Genomic DNA, 25,416 nt, shown 5'->3' with positions numbered 1-25,416 from the left:
AGATGGACCGCGTCGATATATAACGTATACATCGAGATGGGCCCCACGGTCAGGGTCGCACCGACGTGGCTTTATGCGAGTCGCCGCTATTCCGCGTACCCAACAACCAACTTACAAAGAGATGTTTTTATTGTGTTGGTATTTGACAGTTAAAAACAGGTACATCGAAATTGTACAAGTTGCACATTCGACGCAAGTTGAACCGTCAAGATTGTGGGTCCCGGTGTAGATGGAAGAAAAAGCAAAAAGAAATACAGCTACTAATTAGATAACCACAAGATTGGTGGACATTTAGTGGACGGTTGAAATGAAGTATATCCAACTGTCCAAATCCAGCAAACAGGTGTGCATTAATCAGATACTACAATCGTTCAACCAATGTGACTTTTGGATGAAGACCCACTTGCTAGACTCCGATATTTGGACCGTTGAGTTTGGTAGGACGTATGCCACGTAAAAAATTTATAAGTGCACGCGTATCAACTTTAACGCGCTTTCGGAGTCTTTTATTTTTTTTTGATGTGAACAAAACTTACTTTACTAATCTAGATTTCTATTTGTTTTGGCATTACTTTTTAAGCTGTTTTTATCTAAAAATCATGAGTATTTTTCTCTAAAACCATCTTGCTGTACATGAAAATTTTATTTTCGTAACGTAAGTTTTCAATCATTTAGAAAAAACATGTATAAAACGTAAGGGTCTACGGTGCTAATTTTTTCCACATAAGACATACTAAACATGCGATGTACAGTTACGAATAACTAACCGCGACGAACTACACGTCTCTTGCTAGAAATAGAGAAGCAGGGCTCCTTTGGGGGGAGCGGAATAGCTGTACTGTGTGGGGCCCATATTAATGTATTTTTTGTATATCCACGCCGTCCACCTGTTTCTCCATCTCATTTTAGGATGTGATTACAAACCTTAAGAGGATATAAATCTCAGGTGAACCATACCACTAGAAACAGTGACGAATGATATTTTAAAAAATTTGTGGGCCAAAAAGTTTTGGATCAAGCTCATATTTATATATTCCCTTCATCCAGATCTTCTTGACATTATCAACAGGTTGGATGGTAAATCAACATTACGAAATCCTTCCGATGGGTCCTTTGGAATTTTTAATGGTGAAGGACTCAATCACCACTTTTTCCTGTGGTATGGTCCACCATAGATTTGAATCTTCTTAATTTTAGGGACCCCGTCTGATAATGGGATGGAAAAACGGATAGACGGCGTGGATGTACAATACATTATCAAGGTGGGGCCCACGTTAAGGGTAAACCCACTAAGGTATTACCCGGGTAACACCTATAATGCATCCCGATGCATTGTAGTAGAATACGTTGAGACTTTGGTAGTTGGATTGGGGAGCTTTTCAATTACTCTAACCGTTGATATCATGGGCCTGATCGTCAATCGAGTATACCCCCCAACCCAAATAAATAAATAGATAAATAATATCCCGATATTCAAATATTTTCAGCCGTTTGATCAAGGAGAGCGTCTATATTTGAAAATGATCGACGGGTAGAAATATTCTGAAATATGAGAATTTATTTTTTGGGTATCCCCATCCAGGTGAGGCCCATCATATAAACGGTTTGGATCATTGAATGAAGACCTATGGCTAAAGTCTTGAGGTATCTTGTAGCAATACGTCGGGAGATGCATCTAGCCAACCTCCTTTGCAGGCTGTCTTTCTCAGCTTCCCCTTAAATGGGATCATGTGCTGGACCATGCTGATTGGTCATCTGTGGACCCCAGCCTTGCACAGCTTACACGCAATTTTCAATTCTGACAAATGGGGCGGTTTGGCAAAACCAAACCATTGGTGATGTGGCCCACCTTTGATAGACCCATGCCTCAACATCATCTCAATTGGACAATCATAATCTTTCAAATTTTGGGCAACAGAGAGATTTTTAGGATGAGAAATTGAAAACAGTGGTCTGGATCACCTGGCCGTAGGACCCAACAAGCCAACGGTCTGGATCACCTGGCCATGGCCGATTCAGGCCCACCCATGATGTGTATGCAGAATCCAAACCGTCCATCTTGTGGGCCTTGTAATGTCCCCCGTTTATACCAAGAAACATCTATATCAGAAGATCAGGTGGGACACACCACAGGGAGAAATCCACGATCAAGCCTAAAACATATAGATTCATTTGTTCTGGCCCACCTAAAATTCGTAATAGTTTGAATTTTGTGTGCATTCCTTCGTTCATGTGTGGTGGACCTGATTACTTCTTTGGATGACGTATAAACAACATGGTGGACCCCACATTCCATCTGGAAGTTCCGACGCTGCAGTCCCCCTCCCCAATGTCATCCGTCGTTCCCTTTGGTGTGGCCCACCGAGTTATGGATCAGTCTGGATTTCCGGGAATTAGATCAAACATTAGGTGGGGGGTATAATGGATGGGTTGGATGACACTCACTTATCACGGATGGCCCCACGCAGCTTGATAGTATGGCGATATGTACACTTGCACTTGGAAACTGTACAAGAAAGGTATGGATGGAGGATGACCGGAAATTACTAAATTGATTGGGCAATCTTTACCATCTATTCAATTTTCGACTGTTTGATTTTTAGCCATCCATTTCATAGTCACCACATATACGGGTAGGATAATTTGATCGGTGTACTAAAAAAGCCATATAACTTAGACGGTTGGATTGACATGCACATGATCACCTCCCCCTAATAAATCTTGTCGCTGCTATACCCAAATTCTCAAATTGTAGAACAGACGGTTAAAGGGCGTGGACGTAGTTGAAGCAGCCACCACCAGTGGAAGAGGGTGTCCCAAAGCAAGCAAAATTGGGGTGCGGTTTGTGTGGATCCCTAACTGTGGGGGCCACTGTAATGTATATGCCTTACATCCACACCGTCCATCCATTTTGAAAACGCATTTTAGGGTGTGATGCCAGATCCAAATCTTAGGTGGACCAAACCACAGGAGACAGTCGTGATTGAATCCCCAACATTAAAAACTTCATGCAGGCCACCAGAATGCTTATTTGCCATCCAACCTGTTGATAAGGTCACAGAGACCTGGATGGAGAGACCAAATAAATATCAGCTTGATCCAAAACTTTTCTGGCCCAGGTGAAGTTTTTAATGGAAATTCCTGTATTATGGTCCACTTGAGATTCGGATCTGCTTCATTTTTTGCATCGTACCCTAAATTAAGTTTTCAAAATGGATGGATGGCATGTATACCAAGATACATATATCACGGTGGGCCCAAGGTCAAGATTCCTATGTTTGTTATCTTTATAAGAGCCTGTTTACGTGCCACAGTAATCTAATATAAATCTAATATAAAAGTGTAATGACTACAAATTACATTACTTAACCCCCGAATGCAGTTACATTTAACCAACAATTCTCATGTTTGTTTAGAATATGAAAATAATCGCCGACATCCGCCTTTTCCAATTTACAACACAGTGGAGGATGGTAATGAGCACAAGGACCAGGGATCACTATGGGGTCGTGTGTCGCGTGTTTTGATCGGCTCAAGTTCATCTAACGACACAATAAAGAACGGTTGTGGGGCCCATTGAAGATAATGGTTGACCCAAATGAACAATCCGGTTAGTGATCTCATCTAAGGGTTGTGCATCGTTAGCCAATGATGGCCCGGGGTTTCAAACCATCGGTTGAACTCGACCGTTACATGCGCATGGGGTTTACTCCAACACCAAAGCAAACAAACACTAACTCCCTTTGAGTAGGCTTTTAAAAACAGTCCAATGCTCCATGGAAGTGTTTAGGAGGATGATTTCACCAGATAAAATACCCCACCAGGGATATCATTACCAAACCACATATCTTTAATGCATCAGGCTTCTCAGAAGGACTACACTTGCTTGGGGCTCTCTCTGGAAATGCAACACCTCCTGAGGTAGCAATGGAAGAGCATACCAACCCAAGCCCCTCTGCAGTGTCAATCTATCTATCATCAAGCTTTATACAACTAATTGGTGTCAGATACATGAATCCCTTTCTGCCATTTCACTATATCAAGGGCCATAACTTCGATTAAATCATAGGTCGTCAAGTCTTTTATTACCATCTCCAACCATGTTCTTTTGAGCCTTTCCCTATGCAACATCAACCATGTCATCCCAAGAAGCTGCCAAGCTTGTGTTAAAAATGAAAGAGAAGGCACCATCAAATTCTCTTCTTGATGGGTAGATAAATTGGAGAGTATCTTGTTGTTGTAAGAATTCCTTTCTAACTCGAAGCTATCTCACCCAACACCCGATCGAGAGTTCCCTGTTGAGATCTACTCCCATTCAACTTAATAAAATATGGAGCCTTTCCTAACACCTGAAAACTTGATTCCGTTCATGTCCATCTAGGTTATTCAACCCAAGGAGACATTTCGCTCTATCAAGGGTAGGATCTTCAATTAGACCACAGGTCATCAAGTCTTTTCGTACTATTGCCATCCACATTCTTTTAGGCCTTCTCCTTACCCTTTTAGAACTTTCAATTTGGACCAACCCACAACTTCTAACTCACAAGGTTCTTGGTCTTCGTTACACATAACTAAACCATCGAAAGTCTACTTTCCCTCATCATATTACCTATTGGCTCTACTCCTGAGATAGCTCACATGCATTCATTTCTATTTCCATCCTTCCTCATCTTGCCACTCATCCATCACAACATCCTCATTTCAATTACACTCATTTTACATGTTGTTGCTTAATTGCCCAACATTCTATGCCATAAAGCTTGGATGGTCACACAGCTATCCTGTAAAATTTCCTTTTCAGTTTGAGTGGCAAATGATAATCGCATAGAGCTCCCAAGGCACATCTCCATTTTCCACCCAGCTTGAATTCTAAAGGGCAACATTCTTCTCAATCTCTCCTCTCATGAATTATTGACCCAAGGTTTTGGAAGTGGTCACTTTGGAAAAGTTCTTCGTCAGCAATCTTAACTAAATCCTCGTTTTCACCCATATTGTTACAAAAATTACACTCCATATACTCTGTTGTAATTTAAATAAGTTTAAATCCTTTAGATTCTAAAACATCCCTCCATAAATCTAGTTGTGTTTATGCCCTCCCTCATCTTGTCAATGAAAAAGCTATGTTCTCTACAAACAACATATTGTCAATCAAAACTATGTTCTCTACAAAAAATATATACCATGCGATCTCTTCCTGCAAATGTCTCCTTAACTCATCCATAACCAATGCAAAAAAGTACATGCTCAATGTCAATCCCTCTTGCAAACCTAAGAAAAAAAAAAAAAAAAGAAGAAGAAGAAAAAAGACCAGACAAGTGGCTCAATTCAAGATATGGCAAGCCACAGTGGGTCAACCCAGTTAACAAGCCAATTCATCAAGTGTTGTCAATTTGGGACCCAAAGTCGCGCTCCTCAGTGAATTTCCTATAGTTTAGAGTCTTAACTCCTGGAGTTTTAGAACTAAGATCCCTTTACCTTTCATCTAAATATGCTTGCAAACCATATCAATTTTGCCTCAAAATGAGAATCTGGAACAAGCATTCCTTCCCAAGCATCAACCTAGTACACGCCTTTTTCTGCGACAACATCCCGATTTTGGGACCACAGCTTTTTCCCTGAAAGGCAAATAAAATAAAATTACTAAAATGACATTTCCAAAATTCACCACAACAATTCCATGAATGCATGCCCACTTATTTGCCATAAGGATTTACAAGCTAAAGGCTGCATCAATGTCCACATATTTGAAATACTAATGCATTTATGCTAGATGGGTATTATACATCCTTTTTTGGATTGGAATTCCTTGAACTGAACATTCCAAGAGATGCAATATGCCAACTATAACATCATTTCAGGCAAAAGAAAATGTAAAAAATCTAGCCTGTTCTCGTCAACACTTTGTAATGGACACCAATCATTGTAAAACAGTTTTCGTCTATGGAATCAGTCACCACTGTAACCAGGCCTGTTTCGGACATGTAATTTTTGGACAAAACTGGTCTGTATTGGGCAATACGTACTGATTTTGGATGATACTTCAAACCGGACCGGCACAAGAATCATGAAGTACCAAGCAGAAAACATTCTTACCGAATATGTATTCTTTTCCAGTTTTGGACATATCTTTAATAGTGTGACATACCATTCTTTGGCAAGAATGCTGTCTGCCCGGCAGTGTCAACTTGACGTATTGAAAGTCAACCAAATAGGCCCTAATTGAACACAAACCAAGCATGATTTGGTAAATTAGGGCCTGCTACATATAAATGAAAAAGGATTGCAAAAATGAAAAAAAAGGGTGATGGTTTACACATTCTTCTGATATTTTCCCAAAATGATCCACTTTGCTTCAGTTCATTGAATCCCACTCAAATTATGTTTTGATTCTCACAATAGGCTTAGTTCATTGAATCCCACTCAAATGGTTGAAATGAATAAAGTGAATTAAAAAAGAGAGAATTTTTTAAACTAAAAACTTCCATAACATGCCTTTTATGGCCAAATCAGCCCGTAATGGCATATTGGCTAACAGTACCGTTACCATGGTATTCCAAAACGGTAACGTAATGGCCGTTATGGAAAATTTGACCCATAATGATTCATTATGGGGCCAAAATCGGTTTAAAAAATAACTTCCATAACGGTTGTTGCTGCCCATATCATAACAGTAATGGCGGTGGCCATTATGACCACCTTTACTGTTATGGAATACCTTGGCTGTTATGGCCATTTTTCCACAACAGACCAATTCACCCCCACATCGTGTTATGGGGGTGACTGTTTCCTTCACATAATGGCCAATACAGCTGAAATGTAACTATCTTTTAATACCATGGATTTAGCTTTCATTTGTACTATCAGGGAAATGATGCAACATCTTAAAGGTTAGGATTCAGCTAAGGTGGTAGCAGAATGCTGCAATGATGACATGATGACCACAAAGGTGCTACAGAAGTTGCAATCTCTACAGTAAGAGATGAAGACAACATAAAGTGCTGTGCCATCATGAATTTGCTCATGCACTGATGGCATTGAAGGGCTCAAGCAACCAACGTTGGGAATCATGATGCAATCCAGTTATCGAATCAGTGAGATCCCAAAACCTAGATTGGAAGAAATAGACAAACAACGTACCAACAAGAATATTGGAATAGAGGAACAACTTTATTGAAATTGAAACTTCTTCACTTCTTACAAATACTTGAATACACCTTGCAAAACTAAGAAAATGCAGCGCTCCCTACCTCCAAGACCATCCCTTTTTATAGATCCTAAAAGACGCCATAAAATCCCTACCATTGGATTGATTACATATCAATCTAATCTATACAAGATAACAACTCTACCTATAAAGATTTGGCCAATTTATAATGGCCTAAAACTCAAGGTGTCCCGTATCAGTATCAGTTGGCGTAACGGTGACCTCCAAAACCGATACTGATACGGGGGCGTAACGGCCCGTAACGGCGCAAAATTATTTTTTTTTTTCAAAAAAATATGAAAAAATATGGATTAAATCCGGAATATTCTAAGCATTCCAAATATGCATTCATTTATAAATTGGTACATGTTTATGGTGGTGTAACGGTCCACTCTTTGGTGAGAAGTTGTATCGGACTGTCTGATGAATTTATGAACCAGATAACCTGAATTTGACTACAAAATTCATATATTTAATTTTCTAACTATCTACTATCAATGATGGATATATTAGAATGAATGTAATATGAAAATATCTTACATTTAGGTGTTTGCAATTATTTTTGAGGCCAAAATTCATGCGTAAATAGAAAAAAAAATATAAAAATAAAAAATAAAATGGCACCCCAAATATGTAAAATGCATATTAACATGTTCTACTATGATTAACACATCATATGGCATCATTAAAACAGCAAAAGAATCATTAAAAAATGATTTTTCGAATTTTCAAAAAAATGGCCGAAATAAATGCGTAAATAGAAAAAGATATAAAAATATATATAAAATGGTACCCCAAATATGTAAAATGCACATTAACATGTTCTTCTATGATTAACACATCATATGGCATCATTAAAACAGCAAAAGAATCATTAAAAAATGATTTTTTGAATTTTCAAAAAAAGGGCCGAAATAAATGCGTAAATAGAAAAAAATATAAAAAAAAATATAAAATGGGACCTCGAATCTGTAAAATGCACATTAACATGATCTACTATGATTAACACATCATATGGCATCATTAAAACAGCAAAAGAATCATTAAAAAATGATTTTTCAAATTTTCAAAAAAAGGGCCAAAATAGAAAAAAATATCTAAATATATAAAAAATATATAAAATGGCACCCCAAATCTGTAAAATGCACATTAACATGTTCTACTATGATTAACACATCATATGACATCATTAAAACAGCAAAAGAATCATTAAAAAATGATTTTTCAAATTTTCAAAAAAAGGGCCAAAATAAATGCGTAAATAGAAAAAAAATAATTAAAAAATATAAAATGGCACCCCAAATATGTAAAATGTACATTAACATGTTCTACTATGATTAACACATCAAATGGCATGATTAAAACAGCAAAACAACCATTAAAAATTGATTTTTCGAATTTTAAAAAAATGGGCCAAAATTCATGCGTAAATAGAAAAAATATAAAAAAAATTATCAAATGGCACCTCAAATCTGTAAAATGCACATTAACATGTTCTACTATGATTAACACATCATATGACATGATTAAAACAGCAAAACATATTAAAAAAAAGTATAAATACCTATTTTTGACGAATTTCTAAAAAATGGCCCACCGAGCTTTGATTTAAAAAAATCTGCAATATAATGTGTTTTTATCTCAAATACCTAGCCAAGGTTGGTCGAAATTAGTAGTAAAAGGAGTGAGAAACAGTTTGGAAGCAAGAGGTTTCAAAAAAACAGCAAAAAAGAGCTTAAAATGAAAAAAAAAAAAAGCTACCGTTATGGGCCCATTACGAGCCCGTAACGGCCGTTACACCCTGTAACGGGCCCGTATCGGCCGATACGGGTACAAAATCGGGTAACGGCCGATACGACCCCGAAACGCGTAACGGTTCCCACCGTTACCGTTACGTATCGGCCGTTACAGCCGATACGTAACCGTTTTGGCACACCATGCTAAAACTAGTTAAAGTAACTAAAGAAAATCATCCTGAAAGTCTTTATAGAAGCAATAATCAAAAGAACCAACAACTTAAGTGCAACCAAGGAATCTCAAAAGAAGAGCAGCTATGTACTCATTACAAACAAAGGTACCACTCATTCATACTTGTTGGGAAAGCCACAGCGGACAGACTACACAGAAACCACATTAGAGACAGTTAAAGCTTACAATCATCTGTTCAATCCCTATCTGTATTCCGGCGTAATGCAGACAAAGTCCAAACATGTGTGACCTAATGGGGACATCACGTATACACGCACGCCCCCCTACGCACGTACATAAGGAGGAGGGCCCCACCATCGATCTGTATCAATGACGATGTCCAAGGGGGACCCCCTAGCTAGGGGACTGTGTTTTAGTTCCTTGGAGTGGACCCAATCGTCATGTGAATCCCACCATGAGATCTCATGTTCGTGGCCCACTATTCGAGATGATCTAGTACTTTGGGTTTTGCTTATTATTGTTATTAGGAATATCATGGATGGTTTAGATTGCTTTGATTAGTTGTTATTTTTTATTACTTCATCTTCAAGTAATAGGGTGTGCACATGGCGTGAGTTTTGGAGTATAGGATTTTATTATAAATAGGCACCCCTGGTACTCTTTTTTCTGATTGATGATTGAATAAAATTTCTGCGTTTTCTTGCTCCTCTCCGTGTTATGAAAATCTAATCAGGCGCGAAACTCTCCCTTCTTTGAAGGGCTAACTACCGTGGTGCGAAGCCACACCCATCCCGATTCGCTCCCACCTTCTACCATCCATATTCCTCTTCTCGTATAGTCATTCCACCTGCAAATCCATCGTTATTTTGCAGTCGTTCCTTCTCTACAGTAGATTTCTGGAATCTGGCTTTGCAAGAGGGCTGAAATTTCATCGGAGCACCACACACGGACCGTACGTCAGATCGGACCAAAACTTGGGGGGTTTGTAGTCCAACCCTAGCCAATCAGCCCCAAGGAAGGGGTTTTTGGGTTCGTGGGCCCCACGCACGTACGGACTAGCATGGCTTGCTGTTCACACACGCGGGCGGTCTTCAAGTTCACTCTCTCTTACCCAATTTCCCTAACCCTAACCCTAGATTGTTTAAAACCCCGAATTTCTCTGCCCTTTTTCCAACCCTAGGGTTTTCCGAATTGAAACTTGTGAATCCCTTGGATTGGGGAAATTATTCCTGTGCATGTGGCTGAATCCACTCTCCTTTGAGTATTGTCTGGTCTATAATTTTAATTGATCCAGCCCTAGCATGTGTAGGCCTGGACCCGCATAGATTCCCCTTGATTGAGTGCTTGACTTTATGTGGGATGTGGAATTTTGTGTGATTGTTTTGAACTAGTATGATCTAAAGCCTGGAATCTCGCATATCATATTTAAAATTTCATGTCCTGCATCATGACCAGTCCCTAAAGTGGGTCCATCTATCCACACATATGGCTTTAAATAGTTACATACCATGCCTATGGTATTTTAACAGAAAGTGCACCAATCGTATGGCTCCTAGGCCATGCAGTTATGTATGCATGCCATGACAAGGTCCTACATATGCTATTTTATGCATATCTGGGTATTTGTTGTTTATAGGATCTATTTTAGCAATTTGGTGGTTTTTGGACTCTTTTCTTTGATGAGAAATGCTCCAGCTGTCAGAGCACTGTAAGCTATCGTGCTTGTAGTTGCATCAGTTCAATTGGACAGTCCAATCGATCAATCTGAACTATCCCTCAAGTCCAGAACACTTCTCATGGGCTACTAAGCAAAAATTAGCACTGATAGGATGATCCAAACCATCCATGATTGGGCCTCATTTTCTATAGCCACCCTTTTTCCAAGCCATGGATGGGACGGTTATGATTTGCCTAACACAAGTGATTCTTTAGAATCATAGCAATTCATGATGTCCCTAGCAAATAGATGGATCAAATTGTTGATTGGGCCTAGTTTTGTGAAATGATCCTGACCATCCACATTAAAGGCCATTGATCAAATGGTTGGTATTGGTCAAATTGTGGGATGCTTGCATTGTAGCCCATAAAAATGTGTCTTGGACCTAAGGAACGGTCTGGATCAACGAATCGGACTTTATAAGTGTCCGAATGCAACTAGGAGCACAATAACTTATAGTGCCCTGAGAGCATTGGAGCATCTCTCTTCTTTAGTTCTTATTTTATCTTTTTAGAATTCCAGATTCTGTTATGATTTTAGCAAGTAATTTCTGAGTTGTAAACATGGTTAAAAGACTGGGTGAATCGGACCAACTCGTTTGGTATCGAGTCAAGTCGTGACTTGTTCTAGTCAGAGGTGAATCAGCCCAATTCAGATGAGTTGAGGGTGAGTCATGGTGTGAAACAGGATTGGATCCAACAGAGTCCAAATCGACTACATGGGACTTGTCGGAGTCCTAAAATCATGGTTGTAAAAAGGAGACCTAACATGCAGTTCTCTACAAATATGGTTTTATGGATGTGCATGGAACACCTTTTGATGATACTGTTGAATAAAATTCTCCTGCGAAAGTCCCTTTAAGGTATCCATCATATGGTAGCAGTTTAGGAGGGGATATTTCCTGTTGTTTTTGCATTCATTCTGCCAAAAGATGAAAAAAGAAAAGAAAAGGAAAGAAAACAAGACTGTTTCCATCCAATGAACAGACCCTATACATCAATCTTCCCTAGCCCCAAATTCACCTCCATTTAATCCACACACACAGTAACTGTACTCATTGCTTGCACCCTAAAAAGTCATAAAACCATAACGAATCCTGTCCCTAGATACAATCTACAGGCCAGTGCCTAACCAACAGGAACCAGACTATAAATAAGCTCTCTTCCTCAGCAAACATCACAAGTTCCAGCTCTAATCTGTCCCAAAATCAGCCCACATTTCCACCTACTTGATTCCAACTTCAGCTAAAATTTCAGCCAATAACCCGTTCCCCACAATCTAAGTTCCACTTCCATCCTTTAATTCTCTTCCCTTAGCTAAGCCCATCCCAAGTGATTAAAACTGTTTATGCCCACAAGAAGTGGGACTTCCTGAAGTCTTAAGATAGCGAAGGGACCCTAGAAGAAAATAGTAAGAGGAATGATTTTGACCCTTGAGTGCTTAAGAGGACATACTAAACAATATGTAGAGCCAGGGAATTGCTTGCCTGGGCAACCCTGGTTTCAAACAATGGGTAGAAATGATGCCAATTATGGATATGGGTATGGGACCTACCACATGTAGCAGCAGCCTTGATATCCTTGGCAAGGACCATGAGCACCCATGGCCATGGCCCCTCATCATGATTATCCTATCATGATAAACTTCCTCACCTAAGAGACCCAGCAAGACGTGTGAAGGTTGAAGTTGAAGATTATGCTAGGAATCTTGATCCACATGCTTTCCACGATTGGCTACAATTGTTGGATTTTATTTAATTTTTGGAAGGCAACGATATATGTAGTAAAAAAGCTAAAGGAGAGGAAGAGAATTCATTGAAATTTATTTTAAGTGGTTCCAAATGACTAACGATGTCAAGCTACAATTTGCAGCATTGAAGCTTAAAGGATCCGCATTGAATTGCTGCACATCTATGGAAGCTGATTTTGAGAGTGGACTTGTGCCTGTTTCAGCTTGGGAGGAATGAAGGCTGCGCTGAAAAGGAAGTTCCTTCCCTCATACAATGAGCATGTCATGTTTTGAGAACTCCTTTTAATATGTCAAGAGAATCTAATTGTTGAAGAATATACATAGAGATGATATGATTTGACAGTTCAATGTGAGTTATTTGAGACAACATAGCAATGAGCTGCCTGGTACTGCAATTGATTGAAACTGGAAATCTAAAGGGAGATGGTGGCTGTAAAACCAAATTTCATCAACGAAGTGATGCAGGACAATTAGCCACTTGCTCTAAAAGCTCAAACTGATAGAGCATGGCAAATTAATCCCTTTATCTCATAGCCCAGGCCCCACATCGCAACTTCACATGGGTTTCGCCTCACATGGGCCGCCCACCCCGAGTGTGCCCCTGCATCCCACAGGCCACCCCACTCAAGCCCGGTGTGAAAATGCCCCTGCATTAATCACCCCTGGTGAGGAGTCTCGAACACGAGACCTCCCGCTCTGATACCACTTTGATGCAAGACAATTAGCTAGTTACTCTAAAAGCTCGAACTGATAGAGCATAGTGAATTAATCCTTTTATCTCATAGCCTAGGCCCCACATCGCATGGGTTAGGACTTCGGCCAAAGCCCTCTTGTGAGCCCCACTTCACATGGGTTCTGCCTCAGACGGGCCGCCCACCCCGAGTGTGCCCCTACATTCCACAGGCCACCCTACTTGAGCCTGGTGTGAAAATGCCCCTGCATTACAAGGCTTATTAGATTGCACTACAAGCTCAAGAATATTATGACAAGGGGGCTAACAAATGCAACACTGAGGCATATTCATCCCTACTACTTCCAATAGCATACCACTTATAGTGGCAATACCACGGGTTTAGTCTTTATGATCACAATGGGTCCTAAGGCAACACGAGAGACACCCGAAAGAGAATGCAACACCATTACTTGTTTTAATTGTGGAAGTAAAGGGCATGTCTCAGTTGTATGTCCAAGTTCCTTAACTCCCGTGATGAGATCATCGAGGAAGAAAAGCCAAAGGATGAGGACGCAGACCATACTAATGATAATAAGATCCCGCTAGAGATTTAATGAAGAACATATTGCGTTTGTGGTTTAGCAAGTTGAGTAAGATCCTAAGGAAGAAACAGAAGGAAACTGGTTGTGCACCAGTATTATCCACACACCAATGTCTTGTGAAGGAAAGATTATTATAATCGATGATGGAAACAGTGTCAATATCATGTTGCAATGGATAGTTGATTAGCTGAAGCTTTGAATGGAAAGGTACCACAACCTTCATAGATTGCTTGAGAGGAGAATCATGCAACTCAGCCACCGTTATTTGGCAACTTATTCACTAGGGCCACCCTACACTGAATCTGTTTGGTGAGACGTTGCTCCAATGCGGGTTTGCCATGCATTGTTGGGACATCCATGGTTGCATGACCATCATGTACAATATTATGGGTACATAAATACGTCAATATTCTAGAGATTGTCTTCAACCCTAAAAAGAATGATCCATTGCATGATGATGGAAGAAGAGAGAGTTTTTGCCATGCCAGAGATCAAAGCAAATTATGATGAGGCCGTTAAGACCACAACAAAGGCAAGCGTGGCAGACATGATACCATGAGCAAGGAGAAGGAAGGTGTTCCAGGATATTGTAGGCAAATAAGCATGCAAGAGGATGAAAGTGCATGAGTTGGTCAGTGTGACACCTATTCTGCTTGGAGGTCTTTGCCATTAAATTCCTCAAGGCAACTGAAGACATGCTACGACAACAATCCAACTTTAAAGAATGATGCCGGTTTCAAACTTGTGGATGAGTTTTTCGAAACTGGTAGGAACAATGCACTCAAATTCCAACCATATGTGTGAAAAATCCCTAAAGGGGGCCACCTATCCACACGCATCACTATACATACCCATGAGTATGGTATTTTTGTAGGGAGTACACCAACCACACAGCTCTTGGGCATATACTCATGTATACATGCCATAATAAAGTCACACGCGTGGTATTTTATGCATAGCTAGGCTATTTCCTTCTTCTAGCATCTATCTTAGCAATTTGGCAGTTTTTTTTAAATTTTTATTTCTTTCCTTACTTGTTATTTAGTGTGGCAAATTGTCTTCTGTTCTTCAATAAGGGCATTCCTACCTAGAAAGCATAGGAAGCCCCTAAAGCATCTTAATGACAAGAAACTCATGATTACAATAAGAAAACATAAATGAAAGGCCAGCAAGCATAAGTTTCTTGATGACATGTTCCTGTCTGTTATGTACTTGGTGAAACATTTAGTATCACAGAGCATAGAACTAAAAGATGATACGAAAGAAACTGATGCAATCACCCCACATCCCACATGTGCATGCTCCCCATGTGTACACAAGAAAAGACCCAATTTCCCTTTTTTAGCTTGTTCCTAATTTTCCTTTCTTTCATATTCATATGTTAGGAAAATATCACTTTTTTAAGGAAATAAGTACTATTAGATTTTCTTGGTTAGGAGTTTTCTTATTTTGGAGGTCTTGGCTAGCAAGGGATCCAATTTTTAGATTCCTTAGATTATGTTAAAGATTGTCTCAAAGAGGAAATCTGGTAAGCACTCATTATAAATAAGGCATATATTTTCTTCAAGCAAGTTCTCTTGTTTTTCTATGTAAGTGTATCGGAGAGGAGGAAGTAGTAATCTCTAGTACAAGACTAGAGGACTGTTGAGCTTGCTCACAATCATTACATCTTCTCTGTTGTGCTTTGAACTTTCAGTTTAGTACATTGAATCTTATTGCAATTAGTTTTTACCTTGATTGGGTTGCATTATGTTTTGTATCAGAGATAGGTTTTTCCCTTGGGATTCTCTTTTCCTTTTCTCGTCTCTTTCCCATCTTCTTTCTAGTATTTTTGTCCCAATATTAACCCCAAACCTACTCTGAATTCCCTAAACTAGCCTATTAATTCAGCCTTTCCACCACAAAGTAAACAACCCATACCCTATCACACACCCAACCTTCCCAAAACCTTTTCCATTCATATATTTTGCATAAACTAATTGTCATGTGAGTACCAAAAGAAGGACGACTTACAATCGTGGAATAGGTACGGAACCTCAGGATGGGACTGAATTGACCTTGCACCAAGTGGTTGATTTGATTAGGAAACGGTTGGATGATATGGAGGCTCGTTTCACGACCAAAGTAGATACTCTGGAAGGCCGGATTGTTGTTCTTAAAGAAGCAAGAGAGGGAATCAATCCACTTTGTCAAATATCTATGGATGGCCTTAAGAGAGACTTGGAACCCGTGAGTGCTGACTCAAGGCATCTTGGCCGAAATGGTGATTTCCACGAGAAAGAGTATAAGCCTAGCTACAAGATCCAATGACAGCGTTGTGCACAATCAATAACAAAAGGAATGAATAACCTCAAATGAGACTATCTAAATTAACCCAAAAGATGACAGAATGTTCACATTGCAAATCCTGTTATGCATGTCAAGATTGAGATTTTGGATTACAATGGTAATCTCGATCCCAGGGTGTTCAATGACTAGCTAAAGTCAATGGAATGATATTTTCATTCGTATGAAATAGACGAAGCTGTCAAGCTACGTTTTACTGCCTTGAAACTCAAGATTGGTGGTATGATATCCACTAAGACTTGCAGTGATGTGGCTTTCCTCTCCTAAGCAATTGGGAGGAAATGAAGGCAAGATTGAAGTAGAAGTTTCTGCCATTCAATTATGAGATTGCTTCTTTCCAAAAGCTCCTTACGCTTCAACAAGACAATCTAACTGTAGAGGAATACACACAACGTTATTATGACTTAGTTATTCGTTGCTGCCTAATGGAGACTGGAAAGCGACAAGTGGTGTGTTATTACAATGGACTATGGTTCGACATTTAAAGAGAACTGGCGATCGTTCGGCTCAATACTGTAGACAAAGCAAATCAGATGGTCCAAAAACTGCATGAGCAGAAGTTCGTAACAAGATGCAATCGCCCTCAAGTCAAAGGCTATACATCCACTCATCCTATTGTTAGAGTCTCCACAACCCGTTTACAACCAATTGTGCCCTGTGGACAGAACTTTGGCGATAATCCTCTTTCCCGAATCGGTGACATAAAGTGAAAATCTATTACCGCGGCTCAGGAGAGGTTCGCTAACACTTGCTTCAAGTGTGGTGGTCGTGGACATTACGCGACGGAGTGTCCTTCTTATAATTTTCAGTTTTATGAGGGACAAAAGGGTAAATGGTGCAAAGAAAACTTCATTGTATACCAAATTGGTGATCAGGAACATGAGGAAAGCCTAGATAGCCTCAAAGAAAATAAATTATCATTGGTGGTCTAAAGGATTCTAATGGCACCAAAAGATGAGGCCTAAGAATACAGGTTGAGAAAAGTCAATATCTTCCATACACGAGTACCTTATGATGAAAAGGCTATCAAGGTCATTATTGACGGAGGCAACGGTATGAATGTGGCCTCAAAAAGCATGGTGAACAGGTAAATGGTGCAAAGAAAACTTCATTGTATACCAAATTGGTGATCAGGAACATGAGGAAAGCCTAGATAGCCTCAAAGAAAATAAATTATCATTTGTGGTCTAAAGGATTCTAATGGTACCAAAAGATGAGGCCTAAGAATACAGGTTGAGAAAAGTCAATATCTTCCATACACGAGTACCTTATGATGAAAAGGCTATCAAGGTCATTATTGACGGAGGCAACGGTATGAATGTGGCCTCAAAAAGCATGGTGAACAAGTTAAAGCTAAAACCACACAAGCATCCAAAATCGTATAAGATTGCGTGGGTGAATGACACGTTCATTCATGTGATCAAAGGGGTGCTTAGTAAACCTCTCCCTGGGTCGTTACAACGAATTACTTTGATCAAACGACATTCCAATGAAAGTCATGCATATATTATTGGAGTGCCCTAGATATATGACAGGGCTGTGAGTGATGTGACTCATAAGGGTCGCAATAACGGCTTTATGTACAAAGGAAAACCCACTACTCTAAATTATATGAAGGATGACAAACCTGAAGAGGCAAAGGCAGTTTCTACAGTTTTGAGTACGACTCAGTTCGTGGAGGAAAGTTGGGAACAGGGAATCATATATCTTTGAAAGGATGCAAGACCAATCCAACTAATGATGTTGTTGTTCAATCATCTGAGATTCAGGACATTCTAACCCAATTTCAATATTTGATCACTAATGAACTACCGAGTGAACTTCCACCCATGCACGACATTCAAAAAGCTTGATTTAGTAACTGGAGCGCCATAACCAAATCTTCTAGCATACTGAATGAACCCGACAGAGCGTGCATAACTTCATTAACAGGTGAAGGAATTGCTGGCCAAGGATTCCATTTGTGATAGCCTCAACCCGTGTACTGTGTTGGCATTGTTGACACTAAAGAAGTATGGCAATTGGAAAATGTGTGTTAATAGCCACTACATCAATAAAATAATGGTGAAGTATTTGTTTTCCCATTCCACACCTAAATGACATACTGGACATGATGGCAAGTGCTACAATGTTTTCGAAGATTAATTTGTGAAGCTGGGTACCACAAGATAAGAATGTCCTAGAGATAAATAGAAAACTGCTTTTAAGACAACGGATGGATTGCATGAGCAACTAATCATGCCTTTCGGCTTGACAAAGGCACCCTAGTATGTTCATGCATGTAATGACGCAAATTCTACAACCATTTATGGGCAAGGTTGTCGTTGTGTTCTTCGATGACATCCTCATCTATAGCCATTCACAAGAATATCATTTGGTCCATCTTTGCCAAGTGATAAGAGTATTACACCACAAGAAATTTTACATCAATTTGAAAGAGTGTACCTTCATGAGTTCTAGCATAGTCTTTTTTAGGGTTTGTCATTTCAGTAGAAGGCATGATGGCTGGTTTTGAAAAGATAAGCGCAATTGTCGACAGGCCTACTCCCACGAACATTCATGAAGTTCACAGTCGTCACAGGCCAGCAATGTTTTAACGAAGGTTTATCTAGAACTTTAGTTCCATTATGGGCCCCATTACTAAGTGTATGAAGGTCATTTCATTTGAGCAAACCAAAGCAATAATAAAGGCATTTAAGAAATCAAGCGAAAAATGATAGAAGCTCCAGTTCTCGGCACTCCTGATTTTGGAAGGTGTTCAAATTTGCCTATGAATTATGATACATCCCATGTAGGCATAGGAGGTAGCTTGATCAAGAGGGGAATTCGGTCACTTTCTTCAATGGAAAACTCAATGGGACACGGAAGAAGTATTCTACATATGATGTGGACTTTTACGTTGTTGTACAAGCTTCGAAACATTAATGTTGTTACCGCATTCATAGGGAGTTTGTGCTCTATTCTGATCACAAGGCATTGTGTTATTTGAATTCTCAAAACAAGTTGATAGCAAGGCATGCTAAGTGGAGCAAGGTATTCCGTATCGGTAACAGTGGCCGTAACGATCACCACCATTACCGATACTGGTATCGGCTGTAACAGACAATACGGGGGCATAACGACCGTTACGACCCCCGTAACGGTTGAAAATTTTCTTATGCTCGAAAATTTTTGAAAAAATATCTAAAAAATTTAGAATAATGTAAATATTCCAAATATATATTCATTTATTGTTTTGAACATGTTTATGGTAGTGTAATGGTCCACTCTTTCGTGAGAGTGTTGTATCGGGTTGTCTAGTGAATTTGTGAGCATGATTATATGTCTCTAATGTTTACACATCATAATCAAGCACTAGAACTAGAAATCAGAAAAAAGGCATAAATACTACTTTTTCGATTTTTTTTTTTTTTAATGGCCCTCAGAGCTTCTATTCGCTCAAATCACTTCAATCTACGATTTTAATATTAAAAACTATAATAAGAGTGGTCGAAATTTATTGTAAAATGACATAGGAGAGTTTTTGGAATGAGAAAAGTGAAAAAATGAGGAGAAAATTGACTTAAATAGGAAAAAAGTGGCAATTTTCCGACTGTTACAGGAGTAACGGTCCTCATGCCCGTCACGGTCTTTACTGCCGCTGTTACGGTCGATACAGTCCTAAAAAACCAATTGCCCTGTTTCACCCCCGTATTAGGTAACGGTCATAGCTGTTACCTATATGTATCGGCCTTTATGCACGTATCATAACAGATACGGAACACCTTGAAGTGGAGTGTTTATATTCAAGAGTTCACATTCAACCTAAAACATTGGGCCGACATAGAAAATAAAGTAGCAAACGCACTTAACCAAAAATCACATCTATTGTCTACCTTAGCAGTTTTTGTTATTGGGTTCGAGGAACTTAAAAGAGGTTATGCAGCAAATGCTGGTTTTGGGATTGTATTTTCAATCCTTGTTGTCGGCTCAAGCATCAAGTACTCACAATATAGCCTGCACGATGGGTACTTATTCTATTATATAAGGTCATGTCTTCCTAAAAGTTCATTGCCAAGGCTAGTTATATGAGAGCTTCATTCAGGTGGCTTGGTGATCACTTTAGAATCAACAAAACAACAACCCTAGTTGAGGACCATTTTGATTGGTAGGGTTTGAAGAACAATGTCGGTATCTTGTTCGCCAATGTCAAGTGGGCCAACAAAATACTGGTCTTTATACTCCATTGCCTGTGCCAGATGCTCCATGGGAAGATATTAAGATGATTTCTTCCTGGGATTGCCTAAAATTCAATGTTGTTATGACTCTACTTATGTTGTGGTTGACAAGTTCTCTAAGATGGTCCATTTCATTCCTTGTAAAAAGATATCAGATGCTCTACGCATTGCTAATGTCTTCCTCGAAGAGCCGGTTTATCTACATGGTGTTCCCAAACAATTGTATCTGATCGTGATGTTAAGTTTACGAACTACTTTTGACACACCTTGTGGTTTAAGATGGACACTAAATTAAAGTTCCCAAGTGCTTATCATCTGCAAATAAATGGGCATACTGAGGTAGTCAATTGCAATCTTGGGAATCTGCTTCGATGGTTGGTTGATGATCACATTGGTTCATGGGAAATCGTGTTACCACAAGTTGAGTTTGCCTATAATAGTTCTATGAACCACACTACATGACTCTCCTTTCGAAATTGTGATGGTTATACAACCTCACTTCCTATTGGGACTTGATAAAGCTAGGAAGCCAAAGCTTCATCATATTAATGCACATCTGATCGAGCTTCCACCCATAATGAACATCAGTCCCATTTTCAATGTGGATGACCTTACAGTTTATCTTGACGTAATGAAGACGAGCAAGGAAGAACGGGCTATCCAAATATCTAAGGTGACAATTTGACATACCAACTCAAAGACATCATTAAAGATGTGTTGAACGATCAAATGGTTTCCAGATGCCAAGGAGGGCATCAGAAATTTCTCATCAAGTGGAAGGGCTGAACGAGAACCGACAGTGCATGGATCTCAACAGGTGATTCAAGCACATTAACACGGAGCTCTATGAGTAAATTGCCATTAACTTGAGGAAGCCGTCTTTTTCTAAGCTAGGGGGAATTGATACAATCACCTCACATCCCACACGTGCACGCTCCACACGTGTGCACAAGAAAAGACTTTTTCTCTTTTTTAGCTTGTTCCCAATTTCCTTTCGTTCATATTCCTACATTGGAAAATTTTCTTTTCTAGGAAATATGAATTATTATATTTTATTGCCTAGGGTTTCTCTTATTTTGGAGGTCTTAGCTAGCAAGGGATACTGTTTTTAGATTCCTTAAATTGTGTTAGAGATTGACTCAAAGATGAAATCTTGTAACCACTCATTATAAATAAGGCATCGGCCCTATGGAATAAAACATGGTTGAATGATATTTTCTTTGAGCAAGTTCTCTTGTTTCTCTACTGTTAAAGTCCCTTGAAATACATTGATACACCATCCTCTAACAGCTCAAGCTTTTAAAGCAAGTGGTTGTTTGACATGGTATTAGAGCGGAAGGTCAAGTGTTCAAATCTCAGGAGCCGCAGATATGCCTTCGTAATATATTCTCCCACGGGGGCCCAGGAAAATTCAAGTCCGGCCTGTTTATGTGTGAGTGCGGCTCAGGGACCGGGAAATCAAGGCCAGCCTGTTTATGGTGTGAGTGTCCCTCCACCTGTGCCCAGTATGTTCTCGTGCGGAGCTCCACCCCGCACATGCGGGGGAGTGTTAAAAAATTAAAAAATTAGGATTTTAGATAGACATATTGTTCAGATTCGTGATGAAAGTTATGGCATAAGTTTGACGCAAGTTGCTAACCTGCCACAACCAAGGTGTTCTGTAACGGTAACGGTGGCTGGCTACCACCGTTACCTTTACGATACGGGTCGTAACTGCTGTTATGGCTCTCATAACGGCCGTTATGGTCTCTTTTTTTATTGAAAAAAAATTCTGAAAAACCTATATTTGCCCCGTAATGTTGATTAACAAGTATGGAAAACATGTATATGCCCCATAACAGACAATTACGGGGCTGTTATGACCTTTATGGGAGACATAACGTACCGTTAATGGCAATTACGGGCCATTTTTTTCCATAATGGCTGTTACGGCTGTTAAGTCCCCGTAACGTGTAACAGTTGCCACCGTTACCTTTACGTAACAGCCTTTACGGCACACCATGGACACAACCCCCCTCTTTTATCCAAGTTGGAGACCAACATTGAAAGCACAAAACTCCCACAGGCACAATGTAATAGACTATTACATACATTGATACAATCAAGTGCTATCCAATAGTCCATTAGGACCATTACATAGGTTGATTACAATCAATGAGTAATCAACTCCATCAACATCCTTGATAAAGTGGAATGGTAGAATAGGATTCATGTAGCTTATATGATGAGGATGATGATGAGGATATAGAATAATCAAAATCCTCTTCTAAACAAATCATTATAAACTAAACTAAGAAAGGAGTCCATGCTTGTTCCTACTTTACACAGCCGCCTATAACTGGAAAAGATGAACAACCCATGTTTCATAATGGCTTCCTAGAAACATCAAAAGAAAAAGGAAATATGCATATTCATACCTAGCATGTAAGATGCTGGTGACAGTAGAGAGACCCAAAAAGAAGTTGCATTTCCTTGACTCTCTATTAGATATTCAAATACATTACTTACCTATCGTAATTCACAGATTTTCATAACATAAGGCCGGCAAGTCCTCCAAAAATCAAGAAACCATGTTTTGTATAAACCTCGAGTCCATTCCATACTTAGTCCATTTTAGTATCCCGGCCGAAATTCTCAGGCATCGCCCCATGAGCTTTTCCCTGATTACGAGCTGAATCTCTCTGTTCTCCTCGAGATAACCCTTGACCGCCCAATGGCATCGGCTGTGACCCAGGCTCCCTCCGTTGTTGCAACGGCTCCCTTCTTTCAACTTGCATTGTTTCCCGCCGCCTATCATACCGTGGCCGAGGCCTATTCCTAGTTTGTTGCCTCTCATTGAAACGGAATTGCGGTCTATGGATGACTTTACCATCAACGAACAGATCACCTAACAAAATAAAAAATAAATACATAAATATCTAAACCCAATATTCACTATCCAGTTGCACCATAGGCATCATATGATACTTGATTGAAAGAAGAGTCCGGATCCTCTGTTATCAGGTCAACAGAGAATTCCTGATACCCTAATGCCCATTGGTCCACGTCACCACTCACTAAAAAAATAAAAATAAATAAAAAACAGCTTCGGACGCCAAACCATTAGGGTAATAGGAATTCCCTGTTGACCTGATAACAGAGGATCCCGACTGTTGAAAGAAACAGTGCTCTATTGCTTGACCCATTAGTACTATAAAGTGGGGCCCACAAAGCTTAGTGGTCCGCATTTATTCAGGTCCCAAATCTGAATGCCATGACGATCCAGTGGGGGAGGTTTTCACGGTATCCTCCATCCACAATGGCCTTACCATATGAATGGTTTAAATCACCAAAAGGTGCTAACCTCCATCAAGATTATACATTTCCTCAATGCATTATGCCAACTACCAAAGAGAGAACCTACAAATCAAATAAATGCATTCTTCCAATTGATTTTGAATTTGGCAAATACCAACCTCCGTAGTCCTTGTTCGGCACATCGAGGTAAGAATCCGGCAATACCCAAAGAACACCAGGTTGCCCTGTCCACTCCAAAAATTCAAATCAGCTTAAATTAATTAAATTAAATTAAAAAATTATCAAACAAGATCATGTGAAGAAATATTTTAAAAAGACAAAACACCCATTTTCACAAACTAATCAAAATAAGCGGCGACTATTTCAACATTGCAGTCATTGTACCAATCACAAATAACCCACCAAATGAAAATTCAAATTTAAAAAAAAAGAAAAAAAAGAAAAAGAAAAAAGAAAGGGCCAAGAATCCAAATACATACCTTTAACTTTATACGAGAGCTCTTCAGAAATCAACGCACCAAAACCCGTATATGTCGTCGTACAAACCGAGTAAATCTTCTTCTTCGCCTCCTCTTCGCTGATTCCCAGAAATCACAAAAACCCAATAAAGAAAGTGAAATTCCAAATTAAAAAATCAATCAAAATCAGAGAAAAAAACAAGAACTCCTACCTTCCGACAACTGCAGTGAGAGTCTTGACGTATGCAGCGATCATTTCATCTTCAGAGGGTTTAGGGTTTTCGGGGAATTCCATGACGATGAGCCAATGCTCGTAATCGCATCCGTCAAGAAGAATCGTCTCCTTCGGTGGCCTGTTGCTCCAGTTGGGAGAGGGATCGTTCAACGGCGAGTAACCCGACCCGGACGTTGTTTTCGACCGGGTCGGGACTCTGGGCGAATCGAGTCCGAGTCGGAGCGGGTCGAGGACGGCAAGCGAGAAGCGAGAGTGGGAAAGGGGATTGGGTTTTGGAGAGAGAGTTCGAGAAAGGAGAGAAGCGACGCTGCGTCGAGACAGAAGCGCCATAGCTGATGTGTTTCTGTGCTCCTGCAGCTCGAAGGGTTTTAGAGATATTTCGCCATCGAGGGAAAGGAAGGTGGCCCGCGGGAGAAATTTAAATTGTGAACCTCCTCGGCCTCGAGTATACATGACTCGGTTGAAAAATCCGTTTTAGTTTGCCGCATCGTTCACCACCGATACGGGGTGTTATGGGCTATTTCTGGCCGAAAAAAGCCCTACTGGTCATGGACCATACGGGTGCATATCGGTCAATGCATACCCGTTTTGGATGACACTCCAAAACCTGCATGCGAGTGCAACTTGAGTTGGGGTCGACCCAGGCCCAATTGACCCAACTTGAGCTCTGGGTTAGGTTCAGGCTATAAAACTTCAGGTAATTTACTCCGATCCAAACTAGTAGACATATACATGTGAGTTATAACTAATACGATATTATGACTGACATGAAAAATACAATTCAACTGTGTAATTAACTTTATGACATGCAAGGTTTATAGTTTGATTATTAACACATAAAAAATAAAGTTCTTTAGGAGTTGTTTGGATGTATGATATTAACTTTAGGAGGTGCTAGCGACTCCCAGGGAGCCACCGGTGCCACACGAGATCTCTTGCTTGGGCAAGTGAGCTCCCTTACACGGGTGGAGGCTCTACCTTCAAGGATG

General features: G+C 39.8%; 1 protein-coding gene across 2 annotated transcripts; it reads right to left on the bottom strand.

The window, feature by feature from the left end:
• Positions 1-5,123: 5,123 nt before the first annotated feature.
• On the bottom strand, positions 5,124-24,828 carry LOC131230720 (multiple organellar RNA editing factor 3, mitochondrial). 2 transcript variants are annotated; one of them, XR_009164063.1, is made up of 5 exons: positions 24,405-24,826; positions 24,214-24,311; positions 23,893-23,958; positions 22,946-23,324; positions 5,124-5,615 (listed from the first exon to the last, which is right to left on the bottom strand). XR_009164063.1 is itself a non-coding variant. In XM_058226658.1 (5 exons), exons 1-4 carry the CDS (start codon positions 24,755-24,757, stop codon positions 23,041-23,043), a joined length of 801 nt encoding a protein of 266 aa, XP_058082641.1. In that variant the 5' UTR covers positions 24,758-24,828; the 3' UTR covers positions 5,124-5,615. The 2 variants fall into 2 exon arrangements, 1 of the variants encoding a protein (XP_058082641.1); XM_058226658.1 differs by having other exon boundaries at positions 23,041-23,324; positions 24,405-24,828.
• Positions 24,829-25,416: the final 588 nt, after the last annotated feature.

The sequence above is a fragment of the Magnolia sinica genome, chromosome 17, assembly GCF_029962835.1.
Source record: "Magnolia sinica isolate HGM2019 chromosome 17, MsV1, whole genome shotgun sequence".
Lineage (NCBI taxonomy): Eukaryota > Viridiplantae > Streptophyta > Magnoliopsida > Magnoliales > Magnoliaceae > Magnolia > Magnolia sinica.
Note: the sequence above shows the minus strand (reverse complement) of the source record. Positions and strands in the feature narration are given on the sequence as shown.